The sequence below is a fragment of the Arvicanthis niloticus genome, chromosome 6 (genome assembly GCF_011762505.2).
Source record: "Arvicanthis niloticus isolate mArvNil1 chromosome 6, mArvNil1.pat.X, whole genome shotgun sequence".
Lineage (NCBI taxonomy): Eukaryota > Metazoa > Chordata > Mammalia > Rodentia > Muridae > Arvicanthis > Arvicanthis niloticus.
This window is the reverse complement of record NC_047663.1, coordinates 90,718,477-90,744,076: the sequence shown is the minus strand read 5'-3', so window position 1 is coordinate 90,744,076 and position 25,600 is coordinate 90,718,477. Positions and strand designations below refer to the sequence as shown.

General features: G+C 52.5%; 4 protein-coding genes across 6 annotated transcripts; 2 read left to right on the top strand and 2 right to left on the bottom strand.

Annotated features, from left to right (window-relative positions):
* Nucleotides 1-8,201: 8,201 nt before the first annotated feature.
* On the top strand, nt 8,202-12,122 carry Igfals (insulin like growth factor binding protein acid labile subunit). Of its 2 annotated transcripts, none has more exons than XM_076937179.1 (2): nt 8,202-8,293; nt 10,071-12,122. In XM_076937179.1, the coding sequence occupies exons 1-2, from the start codon at nt 8,278-8,280 to the stop codon at nt 11,864-11,866; spliced, it is 1,812 nt and encodes a 603-aa protein (XP_076793294.1). In that variant the 5' UTR covers nt 8,202-8,277; the 3' UTR covers nt 11,867-12,122. The 2 variants fall into 2 exon arrangements, with proteins under 2 accessions (XP_076793294.1, XP_034362334.1); XM_034506443.2 differs by lacking the exon at nt 8,202-8,293 and adding an exon at nt 8,554-9,176.
* A 602-nt stretch (nt 12,123-12,724) lies between these two features.
* Nucleotides 12,725-16,466, bottom strand: Nubp2 (NUBP iron-sulfur cluster assembly factor 2, cytosolic). 2 transcript variants are annotated; one of them, XM_034507693.2, is made up of 7 exons: nt 16,371-16,466; nt 15,827-15,945; nt 15,527-15,742; nt 14,509-14,663; nt 14,224-14,334; nt 13,886-13,955; nt 12,725-13,439 (listed from the first exon to the last, which is right to left on the bottom strand). In XM_034507693.2, exons 3-7 carry the CDS (start codon nt 15,678-15,680, stop codon nt 13,294-13,296), a joined length of 636 nt encoding a protein of 211 aa, XP_034363584.1. In that variant the 5' UTR covers nt 15,681-15,742; nt 15,827-15,945; nt 16,371-16,466; the 3' UTR covers nt 12,725-13,293. The 2 variants fall into 2 exon arrangements, with proteins under 2 accessions (XP_034363584.1, XP_034363581.1); XM_034507690.2 differs by having other exon boundaries at nt 15,527-15,725.
* Nucleotides 16,467-16,546: 80 nt separating this feature from the next.
* Nucleotides 16,547-22,343, top strand: Spsb3 (splA/ryanodine receptor domain and SOCS box containing 3). The gene is given in 7 exon segments (XM_034507687.2): nt 16,547-17,179; nt 17,849-17,986; nt 20,541-20,718; nt 20,827-21,014; nt 21,092-21,194; nt 21,270-21,395; nt 21,576-22,343. Coding segments are annotated over 7 exon segments (1,695 nt in total). The 5' UTR covers nt 16,547-16,561; the 3' UTR covers nt 21,920-22,343.
* Eme2 (essential meiotic structure-specific endonuclease subunit 2) lies at nt 18,561-25,507 on the bottom strand. The gene is made up of 8 exons (XM_034507688.2): nt 25,273-25,507; nt 25,022-25,158; nt 24,551-24,643; nt 23,823-23,914; nt 23,578-23,671; nt 23,315-23,430; nt 23,028-23,217; nt 18,561-22,955 (listed from the first exon to the last, which is right to left on the bottom strand). The coding sequence occupies exons 1-8, from the start codon at nt 25,505-25,507 to the stop codon at nt 22,785-22,787; spliced, it is 1,128 nt and encodes a 375-aa protein (XP_034363579.1). The 3' UTR covers nt 18,561-22,784.
* Nucleotides 25,508-25,600: the final 93 nt, after the last annotated feature.

The following is a 25,600-nucleotide window of genomic DNA, read 5'->3' as shown; positions in this document are numbered from 1 at the left end:
ATTACTTTTAATTTAGATGAAAGTCACACAAGTAGCCCTGGGTCCACCCCACCACATCCAGCACAGCTGGAAGGCACCTGGTGTACTCTGTGTTCTGTGTTCCCACCCCTCATGATCTGAACTTCTAGTCACTGGTGCCTGTCCAGCTGGAAGAGGCAGGCTTCTGGCCGACCCACTTGTGTGGATGCGGAGCTTCAGATAAAACAAAGGCCGGAAGCAGAATAAAGACTTAGATAGGCGGCAGGGGTGGGGGTGGGGACAGCACTAGCACCTGACCTGCTGGGGTGGTCAGCTCTTTCTGACCTAGGGCTCATCCCTAGGGCCCAGTCCCCGGAGCACAAAGACTCACCCAGCCACAGTAACTAGAGATGTCAGTGTCATTCACCTGAATCAGAATCACCACTTAGATGTTCATAAACACTGTCTGGGACAGATCATGTCCCATGCGCCAGCTCACAAAGGCTAGAGTAGAGTGTGTTCTCTAAGCATGTACAATTAGATAACACAGAAACATTTCTGAACACTAATGAGTCAAGAAAGGGAAAATACACAAAGCAGCAAGCCCAGTGCTGGGAGGAGATATATCTTTATATGTAATATATTTATATAACATGTATATGTACATATATTATGGGGAGGGGCAGCACCATGTGGGGCAGCGCTGGGATTGAACCTAGGGACTCACACACCCTTATTATTCCACCCTTGAGCTTTTTTTTTTTTTTTTTTACCCTGAGACAGGGTTTCTCTGTGTAGTCCTGGCTGTCCTGGAACTCACACTGTAGACCAGGCTGGCCTCGAACTCAGAAATCCACCTGCCTTTGCCTCCCAAGTGCTGTTGAGCTTTATTTCATAACAATTTTATAACTTTAAGCACCTATTTGAGAAAATAAAAGGTCTCAAGAAAACAAATGAAACTTGAATGATCAGAGGGAACAGCTGGGGGATAAAGCTCACGGATAGATGCTTACTGAGCATGTGCAAGGCTCCACCCATCCCCAGAATGAATCCCACATTTAGTCGACTCAGTGCTCAGGCCCACAGTCATATCATGGCAAGGCTGAAGAAGCAGCTTCGGTTAGGTTCAAGGCCAGCCCTGGGTACAGCATGAATTCAGGGATATACTGAGCTACAGAGGAACACCTGTCTCAATAACAGCCCACCCTCAAAAAAAGAATAGAAATTCATAAAACAGAAAAAAGTTCTTTGAAGAGATGAAAAAAACCTCTGACCTTCACTGGATCAAACTTAAAGATATAAATTACAGAAGTCACGCAGAGAGAAATCACTCCTGCTTGTATGGAAGTCACCAGGGTTTATGAGGTAGTTCTAGGAGAAACCAAAAATGAAATGGATAAATTCCTAGAAAGATATGAATCACTGCAACTGGCTAAAAAAATAATGGTATGTGCCTGTCAGCTACTTGGGAGGCTGCAGATAGCTTGAGGCCATCTTGGTCGGCATAGCTAGACATGGGGGTGGGGCTGTTTGATTGACACTAGATCTCTCTAGCTGAGAGACTGGTTTCCAACCCATGATCATCTTTCATCAGCATGAGATGTCTGTTGAAGTTGGATTTTGAACACATCTATACCAAACGAAGTCTTCCATGGAGAGCAGAGGCCATATGGCTTCATGGTGTCAGTAACACTGAACACACAAAGATATTTCAGAATACAGAGGGGCTGCTTCCAACTGAGTTACCAGGTGACTATTTCTCTGATACAAAAGCCCAGGAAAGATACCACACATACACAAAAGATAAAAAATCCTTACTATTACCAACCCAGATTCAAGTTCAGCAACATGCTATACTATGGCTCTGTGGGATCTGCCTCAGCAATGTAGGTTAAACATCAGTCAGGATGCGGGCCCTGTGGATAGAGAGCAAGGCCTCCAGGACCTTGCTGGAGAATGTTGGCAAGTCCAGCATTAACTTACAGAATAGCGTCACAAACACTGGATGAAAGAATGCCTGTGTGCTTAACCTGTGGCTACAAGAGACCCACAGCCCTAGTGACATCAGACCATACAAGTTTACCATCTTACAGTTTGGGGGTTGGCACCTGACATGGCTCTCATCGGGTGTCAGCAGGGTTGTACTCCTGAAAGCTCTGGGAATGTGTCATCGACCTGTCCCACTTCTTAGAAGCCTCCTCACTTCCGGCTCCCAGCCCCACAAAGCTGGAGACCCTGCCTGAGTCCTGACCCAGCCTCCCCATCACCTCCCAAGTCCCTTTTCCTCTCCAGGACGTGGACATCTCTTATTTATTATATCACCTTCTAAAATTTGTGAAAATGGTATAGCCAGCACCAAAGTTAATGGCATATGACTTAATCTTTCCCATATGGGCAAGGAAAAGTCATCCACTCTTGCCGTGTCACGGGGCATTGAATAAATCATTAAAAGGCTTGCCAGGGTTTTATAAATAAGTAGGAGAAGGCAAGCCAGTGGCACAACCCCACACAGCAAGTCCTAAGGAACACTGTTTCCCACTGGAATTAACAAGCTGTGCATTGTCCTTGGGTTGTAAGCGGAGAGTAAATTCATTGCATTTCTACACACTAGTAATCCGAAAGTGAAAAAAAAGCAGTTCCTCTCTCAGTGGCACCAAAACTAATAAGATACCAAGGAAGCACTTTATTAAAGTGTAAGGGTTAAAGAGACAATGGCTGTGTTAAGAGAAGCGAGTGAACAAAGCCAGTGGACAGGGTGGCAAGGCTCATGGATGAGACCGCTCCCTAAGATGCTGGCTGTCCCTAAGCTGATGTACAGATAAAGTGCAGCCCCCAGCAAAACCCTTAGCTTGTGTTTGAGAAAGTGACCAGCAGGCTTTAAAATTATACAGTGATTTAACGATTCCATATGATCCAAAACAACGTTGGACAAGAGTAAGTTTGCGGGGCCTGTGGCTGCCTGAGACTAGAAAGCACAACCATGACATTCAGAGTGTGCAGGGACTAGGCTGGCCACCAGGCTCCGAAGCAGAGTGGAGAACAAACCATTATGCTTATAGCCGTTTGATTTTCCTTTGCTGGATGCCAAGAACTGTCTTCTCGACAGATGGGTTGGGCCACTTGTACTGAGGAAACAGGAATGAACCCGTGTAACTGTAAATTAACTCAGCGCATTCTAGACCTAACTAGCTTTGGACTGTGACATCTGGAGGAAGGATTAGTACAAACTATAGACTCACAGGATAGGCAGCGTTCTTGGATGTGGCACACAGGTCTGGAGCCAGAGGAGAAACAAACTGATATCCCTCAGAATATCAGATGTTCAGAAACGTGCAATAAAAAGACATTCTAAAAAAATAGACAAGTTTCAGATGGGGAAAATTTACAAAGGATACATCTGGTAAAATGTGACATCTAGTCTCAAGTCCACAATGAAGTCTTAGAAAACAAAGAAAACAAAGGGCTGGAGAGGTGACCCTGTGATTCAGAGCACTGACTGCCATCACTTCCAGCAACCACAAGGTACCTCAACTGTCCCTGCCTCCAGTTCCAGGGATCCAGTGATCTCTTTTGGCTTCAGCAGACACCGGGTTTGCATGTAGTGCATATATATACATTCAGACAAATACTCAGAAATTAAAAAAAAAAAAAAAAAAAAAACAAGACTGAGAGTGATGGTGCATATCTTTAATCCCAGCACTGGGGAGGCAGAGGCAGGTGGATCTCTGTCAATTTGAGGCCAGCCTGGTCTACAGCGCTAGTTCCAGGACAGCCAGGGACACACACACACACACACATCTTGTCTTGGAAAACCAAACCAACCAATTAGCCAATTAAAAAGAGCAAAATATACTTTTTCAGAAGAGATGTAAGAGCCGGGCGGTGGTGGCACACGCCTTTAATCCCAGCACTTGGGAGGCAGAGGCAGGCAGATTTCTGAGTTCAAGGCCAGCCTGGTCTACAGAGTGAGTTCCAGGACAGCCAGGACTACACAGAGAAACCCTGTCTCGAAAAACAAACAAACAAAACAGAAGAGATGTAAGAATGGCCAACAAAACGCATGGATACACAGTGAAATGCTTGCTCTGCACACATAGGGTGTGAGTGTAGTCCCTTGCCCACGTGAATGGCATTTGTGGCAGTGCAGATCTATGGCAGCAGCACTGGGAGGTGGGAGTAGGGAGGCAGGGGTGTGCACACCAAGTTCTCTGACTTTCTGGCCAGCCAGACCAGCCAATAAATGGGCTACAGGTTCAGTTTGAGATCTGGCCTCAAAAAATGTCAGAAACATGCTGATCAATCACTTCCACATGTATGTACATGTATGTATGAATACACACACCACACAAAGTTAAAACATGAACCATCCCGATTTTAAGTTATATTACAAAACAATAATATCAGCAGCATGGTACTGGCATAAAAACAGACATATTGGCCAATGGAGGAGGAATGAAGACCCAGACATAAGGCCACAGAGCTATGGCTGCCTGATTTTTTTTTTTTTTTTTTTGAGGCCAAAACTACACAGTTGAAACAGTGCAGCACCACCAATTAACAGCGATGGTCAAAGTGGATAGTTATATGACACTTGATTCTTACCGCTTATCCTGTACAAAATGCTAAGTGGATCAAGGACCTCAATGTGAGACCGAGCCCCTGAATCAGAAAGTAGGTAGGGAATAAATACACTTTAACTGTCAGGCACAGGAAAGGATTTCAGAACCCTGATAGCACAGGCATTAAAACCAACAACTGACAGATGGGACCACATAAAACTAAAACGTTTATGTTCAGAAAAAAAGACCCTGTCATGTGTGTAAAGAGACACGCTGCAGATTAGGAAAAGAGTGTTATCAGCTACACATTGACAGAGTTGGCATCTAGAAAATACAGATGATAACAAACCCTGAACACAGAAAGTCAGCAGCCCAGCTAGGAATGGGACAGAGAAGTAAGCAGTTCTCAGAAGACGAGATGCACATGGCTGAAAGACAGTTGCAAAGTTTGTTCACCATCTTTAGACACTAGGAAAATGCAAATTAAAACTACTTCAAGATTTCATCTTAACTGAGTCAAAGGGACCAAGATTAAAAAAAAAAAAAAAGCAGATGTTGGCATCCATGTGGGAAAGCAAGACACTCATTGGCTGCTGGGATCCTGAGCTATCGAACCCCAGTAAAATAAACTGAAAACCTTGGCACACAGGATGTCAGTCAGGGGAGATGTTCCTCAGAAAGCTGGAAATAGCTTTACCCTGTGACATAGCTCTCTGATGCCTGGGCAAATACCCAAAGAATAACTTCGGAGACACTTGCTCAGTCATACTCCTTGCTGTACTATTCACAAGAGTCAAGAAATGGAAACAGCACCCATCAGCTGATGCATGGACAGTGGAGATGTGGGACTGGAGAGATGGCTCAACAGGTAAGAACACTTGCTGCTCTTCCAGAGGACCCAGATTTGGGTTCCAGCAGCCACATCAGGTGGGGCAGAACCACCTGTAACTGCAGTTCCAAGAGACGACCTTCTGGCCTCTGAGGGCACCAGCACATATGTGGCCTACACATATCAATTTTGAAGGTTTTTAAAATTGATATCAAGAACTTTGCAGGCAGCCGGGCAGTGGTGATGTGTGCCTTTAAATCTGGCACTGGGGAGGCAGAGGCAATCAGATCTCTGTGAGTGTGAGGCCAGCCTGGTCTACAGAGTGAGTTCCAGGACAGCCAGGGCTGTTTCACAGAGACACTTTGAAAAAAAGAAAGAGAAAAAGAGAGAAGGAAAGAAAAAGAAAGAAGAAAAGAAAGAAAGAAGGAAGGAAGGAAGGAAGGAAGGAAGGAGGGAGGGAGGGAGGGAGGGAGGGAGGGAGGGAAGGAAGAAACAAGCAAGAAGAAAAATAAATTTGCAGGCAAATGGAAGGAGAAACATTCTGGGCTTTAACTGTTAGCTACAGGCCTCCACCCAAAAACAACCAAAAACAACCAAGAAACCATTCTGAGTACAGTTACCCAGATTCAGAAAGACAGATGTCACATTTTCTCTCACTTGGGTACATTAGCTGCATCTGGAGTACTCACAGAGCTCAGGAAGTTATTAAAGGGCTTTTCAACCTTTGGAGAGGACAAAATAGTTCACAAAGTTAAAGGGGAATAATGGAACGAGAAGGGTGTCTGTTGGGGACTGGTTCTAATGCTTTGTCTTAATTCAGCTTCTAGAATCACATGGGAATCTACCATCCAGATGCTGAGGGTCCCTGTCCTCCTCAGTTGTTTTTAATTGGTCAATAAAGTCACTAACGACCAATGGCGTGGCAGGGAGGCAGAGGTGGGACTTTTAGATTTACCTGACAAGGGACAGATAGAGGAAGGAAGAAGGAGCATAACATTTGGAGCTGGCTCACAGTTTCACAGGTTCAGTCCATTATCATCGCGGTGGGAAGCATGGCAGCCTGCAGGCAGACATGGTGCTGGGAAAGGAGCTGAGAGTTCTGTATCTTGAGCCAGCTGCAGCCAGGAGAGAAGACTGACTTCCAGGCAGCTGGGAGGAGGATCTCTTTGCCCACCCCCACAGTGACACACTTCCTACAACAAGGCCACATCTCCTAATAGTGCTACACCTTGGGCCAAGCATATTCAAACCACCACAAAGGGATGTATGGGGTGGGGAACGGGAGGTAAAGAGACTCTAGGGAGGGGAACTAATACTACAGGCCTCTTGGAAAAGCCACATGAAACCCTATTACCATAGAAGATTCCTGAAATATATACATATATATGGAGTACTGGAGGCAGCTCAGCAGCTGGAGCACTGACTTCTCCCCAGAGAGTTCATTTCCAGCACCCACCTGTCTCAACATCAGTTTTAGGAGATCAGCTGCCATTTTCTGGCCTCCAAAGACACGAGAGAGCTGAGGGAAGAGAACCATCGTGAAATTGAACCCAGTCTGGACTACGCAGTGAGGTCTTTGTCACAGAAATGTGAAATTAGCCCCAGCAGGGTTACACAGGCTGTGATCCTAGCACTTGGGAGATGGAGGCAGGAAGAGCAGGAGTTTAAGGCTCTGCAGTGTTTCAAGTTCAAGGCTAGTTTGGGATACCTGAGCTTGTCTCAAAAAAAAAAAAAAAAAAAAAAAAAGGAAAGAAAGAAAAGAAGAAGAAAAAGCCAGGCAGTGGAGCACGCCTTTAACCCCAGCACTTGAGAGGCAGAAGCAGGAGGATCTCTGTGAGTTTGAGACCAGCCTGGTCTACAAAGTGAGTTCCAGGACAGCCAGGGATGTTACATAGAGAAATCCTGACTTTAAGAACCAATAAATAGCCAAGACCCCTGTGTGTGGTAGCTGGACAGGGTGCACCGCCTCACCAGAAATCCAGAAAACAATGAGCAACGGCCAACACGCAGAGCCAGAAGTGTTAGGGAAGACAGCCACTTCCCTGTGGATGCTCAGGTGCTGCCCCACAGAAACAGCCACAGGCCCTTCAGGCCTCGCAAGTCACCGTCCACAGCTTCACTGTGTGTGGTCCTGGAGGAAGGTGCCGAGTGTCCAGCCAAGGACAGATGTACCGTGATGGTTGCATTTCACTTGGTGTCTGAAGAAACAGAGGCGGTGTGCTCTGTGTCTGTTGGCACATTCTGGGCTAGACACAGGGCCCAGATAAGGCACCAGGAAGTAAAACTGGTTAGAGTGGTGGGGTTGTTGGGGATTGGGGCCTCTTCAGAGGCTGAGCCCGTGTCCCTGTGCTGTGTGGCCGTGGCCCTCAGAAGGCTGACTTGGGTCTAAGCACGCTCTCAAAAACCTGGCAAGGTTCCCACAGCACATAAAGCGGGGTTTGGAGTGGACAGGAAGAGATCCTAGGCCAGAGCCAAGCAGGGCCCCGCAGGGACTCATGGCATGGCTGCTGGCCCCTGTTCTCAACAGAGGTTGGCCACTGGCCCCACAGCCCTGCTGAGGCCGCACTTTTGCTGTGTAAACTGCTCTGTGGCTCTGGGTGGAGACTCCCTCCTAGCCGATCTATAATTTCTCAGAAAAGAGGCTGAGGAATAACCTGGAAAATGCCCTAGACATGGGGCGCCATGGTGAGAGCCACAGCCCCCCTGACCCTCCCAGATCTGACTGCGTCCTCCGCTTGCTTAGAGATGGCTCCCAATATCCCCCCAGCCCCCTGAGAAGCTGTCCTTCCTAAAAGTCAGCACTGCCTTTCCTGGCCCCTCCCGTGTGCATTCCCACATCCCAGGCAGGGCAAAGGGACAGAGCTCAAGGCAGGGCTTGCTGAGCTTTGGAGTGTGCGTCAGGTCACTGTGCTCTCAGGCCCTGAGGAGGAGATGTGGCTCCGGCAGGGTGAGTGGAGGCAGGCCCAGGTTGAGGGCCCCACACACAGCCCTCCTGCCTCCTCCAGGGGCAGCATGTTTACCCAGGGTCTTTGCACACAAGGAAGTAGTAGGTAGTTAGGCCCTCCATACCGCAGAGGCGGTGGAGGCTGGCGCTGCCCCTTGAGGCTTCAGCCATGTCTTCCTGCCAGCCCTTCCTAGGAGGACTGTGCTGGGGAGAGCAAACACGAAGTAGCTGGTGGCCCTGCCAGGTGTTCCTAGAAGAGGCCCTGGGGGAGGGGTGGTAGCCAGACGTCAGCTGACCTAGAGGTCACAGGAGGGCTGAGACTGGGCCTTGGACAAACCCCTGGACTGGGCGGCACAAATCTTGGGTCCACTCAGGCTTAAGAAACTCCAGTCAGTCAGCATGCGAAAAGTACAGGAGAGGCTTAGGAAACAGGGCAAAACTACTTAACTCTGACATCTGCTCAGTATAGGGGTGAGTGGGGGGATTCCCAGGAACCCGGGAGCTCCCCTCACCTTGGCTGAACCTACTGCGAGACAGGGCCCCCTATACCTACCTTGAGCACCGATCCTGTAAGGCTATTCCACCAAGCCCCTACCTCTAACACCAGCAGGGGTGGCCTTCAGAGCCCACCTCTCCCCTGAGGAAGGCTTTGGGGCAGACAAAGTGCCTCTCCTCTGCACCATCCGCACCCAGGAAAGCTGCTGTGGAGACTAGCTGCCCAGCACGAGAGGGTTAAAGGAGCCGGAGCGTGGGGCTGGGCCAGCTGAGAGCTGCCAGCTACAGGCAGTGGGGAAATCCACAGGGCAGCAGCCTGTACTGTAGACAGCCCTTGCTCACTGCCTGCCTGCAGCCAGCTCTGTACAAGGAACAATGGCCCTGAGGACAGGTGAGGAACTCCCTGCCACTTGCTCTGAGGGTAGCTGGTCCTCAACCCTGAGCCCACTGGGAGAAGCCACAGTAGGCTCAACTCAGGGTTGGCTGGTGGGAATTTTAGGTTGGGTCTCGGATACAACAATTCCTGGCACCAGAGGGTCTGTGTTACTTTTTCCCTTGGTGGTGGCACTGTGGGAAAGGGCCAGATGAAGGCAAGGCAGGCAGAAGAAACAAGCACCTCAACCCTGGGCAGAGTGCAGAAATGGGGCTCAACACACCCCACATTCCCACCTCACCGCTTGCTGAGATGGTGTGCACACGGCCATGACCCTTCTAGCTACCGTTCCTCTTAAGGGCCTGGCTTTGGGTGAACTGGAAAATGTCTTATTCCTTGTCTGCCTTTGGCGAGCTCCCACAATGCCTAAGGCTGGCCCCACTGAGCCTCACTTCCAAACCACCATTGCGCAGTCATACCAAATACTGCGTAGGTGCGGAATAGTGTTGCCTGCCCAGCTTGATCCGGCGCTCTCAGCATATGCCCACGGTAGACTAGAATTGGGGTGCTGGCTGGGTTCACGTGACTTGACGCCTGGTTGAATAAGCAGTTGGAATTTTCTAGACCCCCACTTTTCTACCAGCAAGGGTTATAGCCTTCATATACTGGGGAGCAAAAAAAGTCATGCGTCACCTACTTGGGGGGCCTAACAGACAGGGAATGGACGGCTTCCTGTCCAGTCACTGAGGACCACAAAGGGTAGGACCTGGCTGTCACCAGTGTCTGCTTGGTATCAAAGTGGGATGACATCCCTCTCTTACAATGGCTGAGGGTTAGGGAAGCCCAGGGTTTGGCTCACATGCTGGGGCACAGTTCTCTGGGCACCTCCTTGCCAAGCCCTTCTCCCCACAGGAAGCCCAGCCTTGGTGGTGCTTCTGGCTTTCTGGGTGGCACTGGGCCCCTGTTACCTGCAGGGGACAGATCCTGGAGCATCAGCAGATGCCGAGGGCCCCCAGTGCCCTGTCACCTGTACCTGCAGCTATGATGACTACACAGATGAGCTCAGCGTCTTTTGCAGTTCAAGGAACCTCACGCAGCTACCTGATGGCATCCCAGTCAGCACCAGGGCCCTGTGGCTCGATGGCAACAACCTCTCCTCCATCCCCTCAGCGGCCTTCCAGAACCTGTCCAGCCTGGACTTTCTCAACCTGCAGGGCAGCTGGTTGAAGAGCCTGGAGCCACAGGCACTGCTGGGCCTGCAGAACCTCTACCATCTGCACCTGGAACGGAACCTGCTCCGGAGCCTAGAGGCCGGCTTGTTCATACACACACCAAGTCTGGCTTCACTCAGCCTGGGTAACAACCTCCTGGGCCGGCTGGAAGAAGGGCTGTTCCAGGGCCTCAGTCACCTTTGGGACCTCAACCTGGGTTGGAACAGCCTAGTGGTCCTGCCTGACACAGTGTTCCAGGGCCTGGGTAACCTCCATGAGCTGGTGCTGGCTGGCAACAAACTGACTTACCTGCAGCCTGCGCTCTTTTGTGGCTTGGGTGAGCTGCGGGAACTGGATCTGAGCAGGAATGCACTCCGCAGCATCAAAGCTAATGTCTTTATCCATCTGCCCAGGCTCCAGAAGCTCTACCTGGACCGAAACCTCATTACAGCTGTCGCCCCCCGCGCCTTCCTGGGCATGAAGGCACTGCGTTGGCTAGACCTGTCACACAACCGTGTGGCTGGCCTCCTGGAGGACACCTTCCCAGGCCTGCTGGGTCTGCATGTCCTGCGCCTGGCACACAATGCCATCACTAGCTTGCGACCGCGTACTTTCAAAGACCTACACTTCCTGGAGGAACTGCAGCTTAGCCACAATCGTATTAGGCAGCTAGGTGAGAAGACGTTTGAGGGCCTGGGGCAGCTGGAGGTCCTGACGCTCAATGACAATCAGATCCATGAGATCAAGGTGGGAGCCTTCTTCGGCCTTTTCAATGTGGCTGTTATGAATCTGTCTGGCAACTGTCTGAGGAGCCTCCCAGAGCGGGTGTTCCAGGGTCTGGGCAAGCTGCACAGCCTGCACCTGGAGCACAGCTGCCTGGGCCACATCCGCCTGCATACGTTCGCTGGCCTCTCAGGGCTGCGCAGGCTCTTCCTCAGGGACAATGGCATCTCCAGCATCGAGGAACAGAGCCTGGCAGGGCTCTCCGAGCTCCTGGAGCTCGATCTCACTGCCAACCAGCTCACGCATCTGCCCCGCCAGCTTTTCCAGGGTCTTGGCCAGCTGGAGTATCTGCTTCTCTCCTACAACCAACTGACAGTGTTACCTGAGGATGTCCTGGGCCCTCTGCAGCGGGCCTTCTGGTTAGACGTCTCACACAACCGCCTGGAGACACTGGCTGAAGGCCTTTTCTCATCTCTGGGGCGGCTTCGCTACCTTAGCCTCAGGAATAACTCCTTGCAGACCTTTTCGCCACAGCCCGGCTTGGAGCGTCTGTGGCTTGATGCCAACCCCTGGAACTGCAGCTGTCCCCTCAAGGCACTGCGTGATTTTGCCCTACAGAACCCTGGTGTTGTCCCCCGCTTTGTTCAGACTGTCTGTGAGGGAGACGACTGCCAGCCAGTGTACACCTACAATAACATCACATGTGCCAGCCCCGCCAACGTCTCAGGCCTCGACCTACGGGACATTGGTGAAACACATTTTATGCACTGCTGACCCTGGCTACTTACTGGCCTGATCTGGCCGAACACTGCCTTATGGCCAGGACGGTGTCTCATTGGTACCAGAATAAGCTGGCTCTCAGATACCTACCCATCCTAGGGGACAGGTCCTGGCTGCTCACTTCCTGGAAGCAGGGCAGTACTGGAAGCTATGTGGTCTAAAAAGGGTGGGCACAGGCCAAGTGCCCATGGAGGGGAGGCGCTCGGCAGCGCTCCCTGCTGGCATCAATTAAAAACAAATACGAAGCATAGCTTGTGACCTAGAGTGTGAACTTGGGAAACCTGTCCTTTGTTCCTGCCCCATCTCTCTCCTGTCTTAGCTCTGCCCAAGCCCAGTCTGAGCCTTGCTGAGAACAGGGGTCCCACTTCATTTGAATGGGATCCTGCCCATTTTCTCACGGGCTTCTTATAATCCTCTCCTCCAACCTAATTTTCTCACGGGCTTCTTATAACCCTCTCCTCCAACCTAGGAACTGCAGGTACTTAGCCTGCCCCTCTTGGCACTACATTGGGGCCACGTGGGGTTCTCACAGATATCGTCAGCACACAGGTGTGGAGGTTACCACACCTGCCCACTATTACTGAGTGCTGGACGGGGGCAGGTGGGAGCTGAGGACTCGGAACATTCCCCAGCCCCTCAGTCTCCTTTGAAGTCCTCAGCTTTGCCCCAGGAAACCATCTACTTTCTTTCCCGACCTCTCTAGGAAGGAGTAGGGATGGCCTCTGTGCCTCAGCTCACACTTGAATACTCAGCCCTCTGCTTCCAGTGGCCTCAGCAATGTGCTAGAGACCCATGGGTTTCTGAAAACACAGCGAGCCAACCGCATCCCCCCTAAACACGACAGACCACACCTTCCGGCCCTTTACATCTTTAACACTGTTTGTTCCAGCCATGAAAAGTAAGAAATCAAGAGCCATCTCACTGAGGACAGAGAGTTTGGATGCCGGGTTCTTCACAAGATGGGGCGCTATGTTTTATAGCAGAGTTCTGTAAAGTTACCAGATGTACCTGTAAACCACACTGTGTCACAAAAGGCTTGCACACAGCAAGTGTGGGCACGCAGGGTCAGTCGGGATGAGAAAGCAGTGGCCAGTTCCTGTGTGGTGTGGCTGTCAGAGCAGCCTGTTGACCTGGGGCAGAAGTGACCAGGGCCGGGTAAAAAGCCTGCAGACTGGAGGCTAAGGCTACTACTACCTCAAGGAACTAGGCCCCGAGCTATCCCCTCAGCTAAGAGACTAGTTTGGTGAAGCTGGTGTCAGCAAAATGACACTGGGGCCTGCAAAAGATCTCTGCATGGACGCATAGGCCAGCCATTGCCCAGGCCAGCAACTACAGGTCCCAAGACAGTCCTGAGGACCTCTGCTCCCAAAGGTCCTGTAGGCTGAGAACAGAGCACATCGCATTAGAAGGCTGTGAGACTGTCAGGAGCGCAGAGCAGGCATCCCGTGCAGAACCTTCTGGGCTATGGATGTGAGTGCGGAATATGCAATGCTTTGGGGAAATTCCTGGATGAAGTTGCGCCCCTCCTCCAAGCTCTTGGTAAGCTGGGAATCCAGGGGAACAGAACCTGCAATAACAAAAGCCAGGAAAGGGCTGACAAAATGGTTGAGTGGGTAAAGGTGCTTGCTGCCAAGCCTGCTAACCCAGGTTCAGTATCCAGGACCTACATGTTAGGAGATAACTAACCCAATCTGATCTCCCCATGTACACTGTGCATACCCACAACCCCTTCCTCAATGCACAAACAAGAGGAGGCCCAGCAAGAGCCTGCAGCAGGTGAGGAGTGTCAGCAGACCACTCGTCAGAACCTCAAGCTTGGCTCCCCATGACCTCCCATGGGCAACAATGTGGGACAGGTGCCAGGTGTCCCCACACTCCCAAAAATGTAGCTGGGTGTCTGGCAGCCCAGAGAAACCTCAGATTGGGCACTTAAACAATAGAGAGGCCCAACACAGCAGTCAGACCCACGGCAGGTGAAGTTGGGCCCCAGATGGCCCTGCTCTTGACACTCACCTAAAAAGGGAACTCCAGCCAGCCGGGCCAGCTCCTCCCCACCACCGCTGGAGAAGACATTGGTACACTCCTGGAAGACAAGTGATGTGAGGGTCCAGCTTGCAGACCCACTCACCATGATGAGACCCCCTTCTCCATGTGATACCCATGGCCAGGGTGAGACCTACAAGTGGCCCAGGGAGAATGCCCAGTAATAGCGTCCTCTCTATCCACAAAGTTACTTAACTGACACTGGGGACTTGTGGACAAGAGACCTACTTTTTCAAAGTCCCTGACTGCCTGACCCGTCTTGTCCTCCCTCAGGCCTTGAAACTGCCCACCCATCTTCCAAGACTCACAGAGCAGTGCGGGCAGGAGAAGCCACTCATGTTCTCTATGACACCTATCACCTGCAGCCCGGTCTTCTTACAGAAGGTCAGCTCCCGCCTCACATCCCCAATCGACACCGCCTGTGGCACAGAGTGAGGAGGAGTCAGTCGGCCACAGATCAGCTGAGAATCAAGTAGCCAGCAGGGAACACGGTCCACTACAGTCCATTCCAAGCCCAACCAGGGTGGAGATGGAGAGACACCCCCCCCCACACACACACGACCACACAGGGTTGGAACAGAGACCAGCAGTACCTGTGGTGTGGTGACCACAAGAGCCCCGAGGGGCCTGTAGGGTCGCAGGGCTTCCACAGTGGCCATGTGCTCATCAGAAGTCCCTGGAGGTGTGTCCACAACCAGATAGTCCAGCTCCCCCCAGGCCACGTCAGACACAAACTGCTTTATCAGTGCTGTAAAGACCCCCAAAGCCCAGCAGTAATCCCTGAGAAAGGGTTAAGAAAGGGAAGGGCCATCCTGTCCAGCCCAGGATCTACCAGTTGCTTCTGGGCAGCTCCTAGGGTCCCCTGGGAGCACCTGGCACACAGGGCAGCCAGGACCCACCGATCTTCGAGGTAACAGGGCAGAGCTCCTGGGTTCCCGTGGCACTCCTTGCTTTCCAGCAGCCTTACCACCTGCTAGCACTCAGCTGTCTCTACACTCCACCTGGCAGGGCTGTAGCCAACTCCCATGAAGGCCCCAGGTGAGGATGCAACCTTGATTCTCCTAAAAGCTTCTGTGCCCTGGCACGAGGCACCTCGACAGCACGTCCAGGAGCCACTAGACATGAAGTTCACATGTGCTACTCTTCCTAGGTATCCTCTCACTGTAACCAGGATAGTTTGATGTTACCCACTTGAAGCTCAGCACTTGGGTCCACTACACACTGTGTGGCCTCAGATCCTTGGGTTGAGTGAGGGTGGGTGGGAAGGGGTCTCAGGAGAGCAATCCCTTCCTATCTAGGGAGTGGCTGATGGCTTCACAACAAATGCCAAACACAGTTTCTCCCTTGGTCTCATGTCACACTGTCCACCCAGAGGCTGATACGGTTGTCACAGAAGCTATAAGAAGCTTCTCAGAAGCACAGGGGTGTATATGTTCTGAACGGTGGGCAAGCATGAGAAGCGGAAACATTCCAACGCAATAGAGACTCCAATATCAAGAGACCATAACTGGCTTCGGCTCTATCCAAAGGCAGCAGGCATGAGAGGAGGGTAAGCAGCCTCAGTAAAGAGGCAATGAGGAGTTGGCTGGGGGATTCTCACTAAGTTCTTACCATGTTTCTTGGGACCTCTCCACACCACAGCCTCATCAGGGTTTTCCAGCAGGAAGCCCACAGACATGAGGGAGATGCTCTGCTCCTGATCCACAAAGACAGGCACCCAGCCATTGTCACACTGGTGCACTGCCTTGCCTTGTGCACCGAGCATGTGTGGTATGCTGGGACCGCACAGGTCCACATCTAGGATCCCCACCTGCAAGGAGGAGGATGCTGAGGGGTGGAGAGAAGCCTGTCAAGTTTGTCGGGAGCTAGGAACAATAATAAAATACGTGTCAACCCTGGTCGGGGCCTCACCTTCTTGCCCTGGTGGCGCAGCGCCAGGGCCAACTCCGTGGAGATGGTGCTTTTCCCCACGCCCCCCTTTCCAGAAAGAACAAGGATAATATGTCGCACGCCGGCCAGGTTTCCGGGCTCTGGTGAGAAACAGGAGTTAGGGTTTCCGGGAGAGCCACAAAGGCACCGGGGTAGGTCTTCTAGAAGCCCCGGATCTGTCTCGGTCTCACTTGTCTGAAGTGCACACTTGAACGCTTGTTATAAATCTTCAAACTGCCAGCTAATGACAACAGACACAGAGGAAACTAACAGAGTAGTTTATCACAGCTAAGCGACACCTGCGCACAAATGCACAGACTCCACACTAGAAACTGCAGAGGGCTTCCAGTTCTCTGGATGGTGTGAGGCTGAGGACCCAGAGCAGCTGTAACCGCCTATGTGTGCATCCGCGTCACTCAGCTGGCTCAGTAAACAAGGAGACATGGGATGCTTTGGCGTGGGCCTGAACTAGGTTCGTCTTCAGACATCCCCCAACCCCTCAAGCTTGGCCGACCCGCACGCTCACCAGCAGCAGCCTCCATTCCGCTACTATCTGCTTTTCGCGGCTCTCTTCCGCTTCCTCTCCAAACTCTCTCAGCCTTTGAACCAATGGCGACAAGAGCCCGCCCCTTACTCATTTTGAGAGGTTAGTCACTTACCCTTCAGCCAATCAGATCACCCAAAGAGGTCCCGATCCTGGCAACTGATGATGACGCCATGGGCACGGACATACTTCCGCATAAATGTCCAATGGTCATGCGAAAATTTTTTTTGACCGCTCTAGCGAGGACCAATAGGAACTTTGGTTTAGGATTGACAGGTTGTGCAAGCCTCTTGACTGCAGTCCTGTCTCGCGAGACCCGCCTCCGCGCGAAGCTGCCGGAGAGCCCGCCTTCGGCTGCCGGGCCAATGCAGCGCGGGGGCGGGGATTGTTTGCGTCGCGGCCGGAACGGAAAGTGGGTCAGTGCCGGCGGAGCGCGTTGGCCGCAGGTGAGCCGCGCCGGCCCAGCCCGGCCAGGCCCGGCGGGCGGCAGGTTGACCTTGCAGGCGGTCAAACCCGCCACCCGTTGTTCCCTGGCGGTGGCGCTCGGGAGTCTGGGCGGGGATCTCGGAGCCAGGCGCCACGGACAGCATCGCCGTAGCGAGATTCGCGAGCCTCTGGCGAGTGAAGCAACCTCCAGCCCCGCGGAGGGCGAGCGTGGCCACGTCCAGGGACATCTCTGATTCATTCATTGGGTTCCTACTGTGTGCTCTTATACGGCACTCAGCGAACCCAACTGCTGTGGAGTGCTGTGCGCGGCCCCGCTCGGCTTCTTTGTGGATGGCCGGGGCGAGGTAGGGTAGTACAGTGCGTCTACAGGGAACAGGAGGCAGTTAGGACAGAGTCGACTATTACACCAAGACAGTCTACTCAGGAGAGGAGATTCAGACCTCCCAAGGCCTTTCATTTTGTCCCAAGAACGACGTCAAGCCCGTGAGTTTAAGGTTGTATCAAAGACCGATTTTGTAGTGTGTGGAGCGGGATGGGTGAGAGGGAGTTGTGTGGTGCAGGAAGCGGTGTGTCTCCAACGACAAGGAAGGGTGTCAGGAGTGGATGACAGCTGTGTTTCTGGCATGAGGAACTGGATGCTGGGGATGCCATTTACCAAAGTGGACAGCGGAGGAGGAGCAAGTTAAGTGTCAAATGCCTGAGGGGCTGCAGCTCCTGAACGGAATGCAGAGATGGGCTGGGGCACCTCCAAAGTCATGGGTGTCTGGGTTGTGTTTCACACCGTCGCCCTGGGCTTAATTGAGATGCTCAGATACTGGAGCCAGGTACGAGCTTGTGGGAGTTTCTGGAGCTCAGTGTTTAGGGCCCTGGAGTCCCCATCCTTTGGTGGATCTGTGTCTTAGGCTGCCAGGTAGAAGTGCCAGGGGACAGAGTTGTGGGGTGTGGGTTTGGGCCTTGTTTGGTCATTAACACATTACATGTCTTTAAGGTTACAATTATCATTTTTTTTCCAGGTCCTCTTCACTATGGCCCGGCGTGCACGGAGTAGCAGGGCATGGCACTTTGTCCTGAGTGCAGCCCGCCGGGATACAGATGCCAGAGCTGTGGCTCTGGCAGGCAACTCTAACTGGGGCTATGACTCTGATGGGCAGGTAGGTCTCAGTGGCAAGGTGGGGATAACCAGTGTATGGGGTGAAAAAGACACTAAGCCAGGCAACTGAACTGTCTCCTGGTACTTGGAAGGGCTCTTTGGTCTGGTAGAGAACCATGTAGCCTGAGGTGCTACAGACATTCAATACAGAGACAGGGATCTAACGTCCTGGATAGTGCTGGTTACTATACAATGCCTGTTCACCAGCCCGGCCAATTTTTTATTATTGTGTGCCACAGTGAATGGGTGGATGTCAGGAGCCTTGTGTGGGTATGTGTTCTATCTTCCACCTTTATTTGGTATATGGGGATCAAACTTAGGTTGTCCTTGATGCCATATATATATTGATCACCCTGGATGTTTCTTCTGCCACACAAATACTATATTTCATGTGTGTTGTATATGATAGGACCTGTGGTCTTTTTGGGGGGGGTTTGAGACAGGGTTCCTCTGTGTAGGCCTGGCTGGCTTTGAACTCGGAGATCTGCCTGCGTCTGCCTCCCCAGTGCTGGGATCAAAGGCATATGTCACTATCTCTGCCGGTTTTTATTTTCAGAAATGGTCTCACACTGTAATACAGGCAGGCCTTGGACGAGAGGCATTTTATTATGTGTGGGCACACAGGTGCTATGATGAACGTGTAGAGGTCAGGACTTGCTGGAGTCAGTGCTCTACCATGTGACACCCTCGGGGTCATCAGCAAATGCTTTTTCTTTGTAATATTTATTGTTCTTGAAGTTCAAATGTCCCAAGACTTCCTTTGTTGGAGACTCTGAGCATGGAGAGGCCCAGGAGTGCAGGCATGGGTTAGACACCCAGCTTAGTGTGCCTGACTGGGTTGGACGTGGCTGTTGACCTGCCTTCCTGATACCGGACTGGTATTCTGGCTCTGCCCTACATTGCCTCTACTCTGATGTCATAGCTCTCTGAAACAGGGTTAGGGTTGGGGTTATGGTTAAGGTCCCTTCTAGAAGCCTATGGGATCACCAGACTGTGAGGAAAGTGACTTACAGACTAGGTCAGTAGTGCCCCAGGCCCTTCTTGGTGTCTTTTGAGCTTAAATGTCAGCTCAATTTTTCAGCTACACCTCCAGTTCCTAATGACAGTGCACCTGAAACAGCCTATATGCCTGTTCCTGCCTCACAGTCATCACAGTGACACACACATGCCTGTCTTCCATCACGTGATAAGCTTGCCGTGTAGTCATGTGGTAGGCAGTTGTGGGTGTTCCTGGGCCCGGGTTGGGTTGAGCAGCATCCTCCCTCCCTCCTGTCCTAGGCAGAGGCTCCTTATTCAGTGGACCTGCCTTGGCTTTAGAAGAGCCCATCTTTGCCAGTGGGGTACAAGGTCTGCTCTGAGGTATGAGCCTTTCCTCCAGGCAAAGTAGCTGGTCTGTTTGGCTTCTGAGTGGCCTAAGTTGGCTAACCAAACCTTCGGTCTGTCTCCTTGTGGGTTATACTCCCTCCCTATTCCAGCACACAGGACCCAGAATTGGATGTCGGTTTTTAGTCCCCACTCAGCTCATGATACTGTACACCCACCACAATAGTTCTCCTTCTCTAGAAGATTTGGGGTCCTCCCTGAGGAGCTGGTGATCTTGCAAAGGAAGCAGAGACCAGGATGGTGGAGACCCTAAGTACTGTGAAGACAAATACAGGGTGAATGTGGCCCAAGATCCTCTTGGTAGCTGAATGCTTCCTTGTAGAGAAGTGCAGTGAGCGCCTTGCCCGTAGCAACGATGTCTTTGTGACTGCAAATAGATCTAACTCTGGGGTTGGGAGGTTTAGAACTATGATGTGGTTGCCATTATAGGGGGGTCCTGGACCCCTGCTGTGGGGCACAGCAGGGCAGCTCAAGGAGGTAGAGGCCAAAATTGCAGGGACTGTCAAGTCAGCTAGCCTGAACCCTAGCACCAAAACAGGGACCCAAGGCTCTGCAGAGCATCTGAATAGCAATAGAGTTGATTGGTCAGTCAGTACTTGGGACTTGACCAGCTCAGCTTTGTCTACATCCCCAACCAGGCTTTGAGGCCTGAGGCCCAAGCTACAAGGACTGCATCTTTGAAGGAGTTTGTTGCAGCTGAGGTTTGAAGCAGCTGCATGAGCCCATTCGACCTCATTAAGCATGCTTGCTCCTCTTGATTCCAGTGACCTTGGAGACATCCCAAGGCTTAGGTCTTAGGCTATGTGGAGCCAGATGCTAGACCTTGCTGACAGCACCAGCCCTGTGGTTTAGGAGACATTGAACTACCTAGAGAAGACAGCAGGTGGGTGCTGAGTGGCCTGTGGCAGCTAGGGCTTCTGTGTGGAAATGCAGAGGGTCATATTGAGTTTCAGAGATCCATTAAGGAGCCCAGTAAGAAGTCACTCCCCCAGGACCACCTCCCAACTCACTGCTGTTTCTCAGGCTGGGAGTCTTAACACTCAAGCTGTTTAAGTTGAGTATGGGAGAACCACAGGTGTCTGGATTCTTCCCTGGTGGATTTGAGAAGGGGTCGGGTAGCCTGGCAAAGGGAGAGCTGTCGTAAACAGGACAACCTGCCCCTTCCCTCCCAGCATAGTGACTCCGACTCTGACCCTGAGTACTCTTCCCTGCCACCATCCATCCCCAGTGCTGTGCCTGTGACAGGAGAGTCCTTCTGTGACTGTGAGGGCCAGAACGAGGCTACCTTCTGCAATAGTCTACACACGACACACCGCAGCAAGGACTGCCGCTGTGGTGAGGAGGATGAGGGTGAGTGTCTTGTCACTGAGACATGTGGAGGGCTGGGTAGGTTCTCTGGGACCAGGAAGGCCCCTCTTTGCTATAGCCCTCCCTAGTTTGGGCCTTCTGTCTTAACAGATTTTGACTGGGTCTGGGATGACCTGAACAAGTCCTCAGCCACCTTGCTGAGCTGTGACAATCGCAAGGTCAGCTTTCACATGGAGTATAGCTGTGGCACTGCAGCTATTCGGGGCACCAAGGAGCTAGGGGATGGCCAACACTTCTGGGAAATCAAGATGACCTCTCCTGTGTATGGCACTGACATGGTAAATGGCCAAGCAAGAGGGTAGGTGCCACGGGCCCTGCCACTAGGCACCTAACTGTCCAGCCCCACTGTTTGCAGATGGTGGGCATCGGGACATCAGATGTCGACCTGGACAAGTACCACCACACGTTCTGCAGCCTGCTTGGCAGGGATGAAGACAGCTGGGGGCTCTCCTACACTGGTGGGTGTTGCCTGGGTTATGGGCAGGGCTGGCAGTACCACAGACCTTCTAGGCTCACCCCTCTGCTCCTTACAGGGCTCCTTCACCACAAAGGTGACAAAACAAGCTTCTCTTCACGCTTCGGCCAGGGCTCGATTATTGGTGTACACTTGGACACCTGGCATGGGACACTGACCTTTTTCAAGAACAGGAAGTGCATAGGTGAGGATGCCTTTCAGAGCCTTTAGGGGTGGGGCCAGGCAGTCTGACTTAAGGCTCCTGAGGGAGGGTAGGCAGGGCTGAAGCCAGATTGGGGTTACCTGGCTGCTCACCTTGGTGCATTGTGGGAGGAGCTTCCTGGCTCCCAACCTACATGGCACTCAGGTTGAGCCTTCCTTCCAGGAGTGGCTGCTACTCGGCTTCAGAACAGAAGGTTCTACCCGATGGTCTGCTCAACAGCTGCCAAGAGCAGCATGAAAGTCATCCGCTCCTGTGCCAGCTCCACATCCCTGCAATACCTGTGCTGCTACCGCCTGCGCCAACTGCGGCCAAACTCAGGGGACACCCTTGAGGGCCTGCCCTTGCCACCTGGCCTCAAGCAAGTGCTGCATAACAAGCTGGGTTGGGTCCTGAGCATGAACTGCAACCACTGGAAATCCCCTGTTCCCCCTCCTGGCACAGCTACACCTGGTGCCGAGAGTCTTGAGACCAGGCCCTGTCAGAGGAAGCGCTGCCGAAGAAGCTGACGTCTCTCCCCTGGGAATGCAGATGCCTTTCTCTTTCTCGCCCTTCCAGGGCAGCAGGAGAGGGAAGAGCGGAGGTCTAGGCTTTCCCTATCTCCCTGAGGCCAGGACAGTCTTCTCTGTTGGCCATGGAGTGTGAAGGCCATTCTATCACCTGTGCTGGTAGGGAAGCAGCGCTCCTGCTTGTCTTGGGAACTGTAGCGAGGCACTTGTGGACCTAGACTCCAAGCCTGGAAGGCTAGCTGACAAGGGTGTACATTCATATCCCAGGGAAAAGATGGGCTGTCCTGACATACAGGGCCTTGGGGTTTTCCTGACTTGCATTGCATGTTGTCAGTTCCTGTTCCTGTTACAGAGATGTCAGCGGGTACCTGTGAAGGGTTTTTGTCTCTTCCCCAGAGGTTATATTAAAAGAGTCCTCACAAAGGCCTAAGCTGCCTGTGTCTATTGTTTACCTTCTGTCTCTGTTCTGCAGCTTTGAGAGGGCCGGATGGATCATTACTTCTCCCTGAGGGTGTACCCTAAGCTTCCAGACAGCATGGGGCTGTAATAGCACACCTAGGCACTCAGACCCCTACTAAGCTGCAACAAGTGTCCAGGCCAAAGGCAAGTTGAGACCCCAGTTGCCCTAGGGCTTTTGTGGCCACTACCCTCCACTCCTCTTCACCTCAGCTTCCCTTACCCTCCCCCACCTCCCATGGTGCTTCCACTTGACCATCGGGCAACAGAATATACTCCAGTCTGAAAAAGGTGCGGGCTGGACCCAAACCTCCTTCCCTGTTCCTCAGAGTAATTAGTCAGATTCTTGGGTGGGCCTGTCCTGTTGTGCTGATGGGCAGGAGGCAACCCAAGGATGGCACAGGTGTGGTCAAGAGCTCAGGTCCAGCAGGAGGTCTGGGTTGGTGGTGGTCAAGAAGATACAGATTCTGCGTGAGAGGTCAGGCCCCACTCTGCGAGGCTGCTTGCCCCTGTGAGCCTTCACAGGGAGGTCAGCTAGGAGGCTCAGGCGCTCTTGCTCTGTGCTGCAGTCCAGTAGAGCCTAGAATGGGCATAAGTATGAGTAGCTGGAGCGGAAGTCCTGATCCTGGAAGGAGGGATTTAGGGGACGCACCTGTTGCAAAAGGCGGGGTGAGGGGAAGGCAGTAACAACAGCATCAGCCACAGCTGGGCTGACCCTGTTGAACTGTCTGATTTGCTGCCACCACACTCCTCTGAGCCCAGAACCATCTCTGGTCACTTGCTGGCCTGAGGCCCAATGCCCTGCTGTGCAGAAAGAAAAGGCCTTGGAGTCCCGGAACTGCCTGAAATGGAGACACCCAAACAGAAGCTTTGAGAATACCATCTGTGCAGTCCTCCAACCCTGTCCTGTCTCCACTCAGTCCCTGCAGAGGTACATACTTCGAGGGGAGCTGGGAGAGGGCCTTGGTGAAGGCACACACATACTGACTCAGTTCCTGCCATGAGGCCACCAGCAGCACATCCAGGTTTGCATGGAGCTGAAGCAGCACCAGGGCCTGGGGAATGTGAGAGTGGGCATGGACCACATGTCCTCTGGGGAATCCCAACCCAATGATCCTGGGAACTAAGTCCAGATCTGACAGGCCAGACTGCAGGCCAAGAGCAGAGACTAAGGCATCTAACAACTCAGCAGCAGTCCTCACCTCCTCTATCTCCGGCCAGCTGATGGCTACTCTGGCATGGGCTTCCTTTGACTTTTTTAGTTGCCATGTCTTCTGAGGACTGGGCTGGTGAGACCTGAAGAGAGGGGACAATCTTTTGGGCTCCCAAGTTTCTTAACTTTGCAGAGCCCACCCAGGCTAAGTGGGGTCAGCTGTGACAGAGCCACTAGAGGCAATCCGCTTTCCTGGAATTCCACCCAAGCCAGCCCTACTGAGTTAAGTGGTACCACAGGTATGCATCCAGTCCAATGACAGCCAGATGGGAGCGGGTGAGACTCTTGGGAGACAGCCAGGGGATGGAACAAGCTGAGTCTGTGATCTGAAAGCAAGAATATCCACACACTTGTTCACAGGAGGGCTTTGGCAGCAGGCCTACAGCCACCAGTACAGCCAGTTTCCAGAGGGAGGAGGAACTGGGTGAAGCTTATAGGTCCTCTCTGTTTTCTGGTAATCAGCTCTGCTTCCTCAAGGCCAGGAGTACACACATACACTCAGGTGTCGGTGTAGAAGTGAGCCAGCCCCCTTCTGCTTCATTCCTACACCCAGCCTGGACATTGGCCAGCACCCAGCAGGTTTCTGACAGATGTTGGCCCTTAGACATCGACACTCATAAAAGTGTTTGGCAGAACTGTGCTCTAGACAAGTATCAGTATTGTTTCCTTTGAGTCTCGGGAATATGAGCAACCAAGTGAGGCATTCTTAGCCTTTGTAGAAAGATCCCACAGCCAGCGCCTACATCATATAAACTCGATCAGCTGGAATTCTCCGTTCCCCCCCCCCCCCCAGTTTGCAGTCAGGTCACTGTTCTTGGCTCTTCAATGCTCATACATCTAGAGCACTCAGCAGGTTTCCTCATCTCACCCTCAACACCTTCGAGATCCTCAACAGAAGCTCCAGGCCATCCCGGACTGGGGAACAAGCCCTACCAAGTGAAGACAGGTCTTTACCCCAATACCTGGGTCAGCTGCACGGCACCCTGAAGAAATTCCTGGGGTTCCAGCAGCAGCAACTGTTCCTGTTCATTTTCAGGCTTCGCCTCCAGAGGCACCTGTAGGGGATATCACTTGCTCTGCTAACCATCTGTGTGGGGCCCAGGGCTCCTCCCTGCGCTGGCCAGTCAGGCATCAGACACTGTCAATAACCCTCCAGCTCTGCACATAGTGAAGTTTAGGCCAGCTTAGTACTGTTCCCTAGAAGTTCCAGAATACAAAATCTATTCCAACCCCCATCCTCATTGTCAACAGGAGGTTGTCTGGCAGCAGCGGAGTTCAGGTTTCTTGTGTTAAGAAATTCGACTTAGGCATCTTCCAGTTTTTAGGTTACTCCTGTGCGAGGCGAGAAAGATGAATGCAGCTTCCTCGCTAGCCAAGGAAAAGTGAAACATGGATTAGGACTGGCACTGGGCTGGTCATAGGGAGACACTCACATTGCTGGGGGCCGGGTCGGTCCTCACAACGTTCCACTGCAGGCTACGGGCCTGGTGCTGCGGCTCGATGCGGCATTCACAGCCTAGGGTGGCCAGCGCCTCCATAAGGATGTCGGAGCCTGCATCTTCGAGGACAGCTGGGCCCAGCAGGCAACAATGCGGTTATTCCACCATCTCCAGTGCGAACTAGTGGGTGACAATGCTACCCTGTCGGGTGGCTGGCCCCAGATTCCCAGCCCCCTTCCCCTCACCTGGGTCCACGCACACCACCAGACGTCCCAGAACCTGATCTGCCCGTAAAGCCTTGGCTGCAGCTCTGCGCTCTCCTACTGTACTCGGGGTTTGCGTGCCGACCTCCCTAGCGGGGGCACCTTCGACATCTGAGTCGGAAATCTCCCAGGTTTGAGGTCGCCGATGGCCCAGTCGCAGGCCCCGGCCCCGACCGCGACGCGAGCCCGTGGCTCTCCCGGGATCTACCTCAGCCATAAGCTCATCGTTCCTAAAGCTTCCGGACGTACCCGGATGCTTTTGTTCAGGGCACCGGCCGCTTCCGGAACCGGAGAGCTAGTGAAGCGCAGG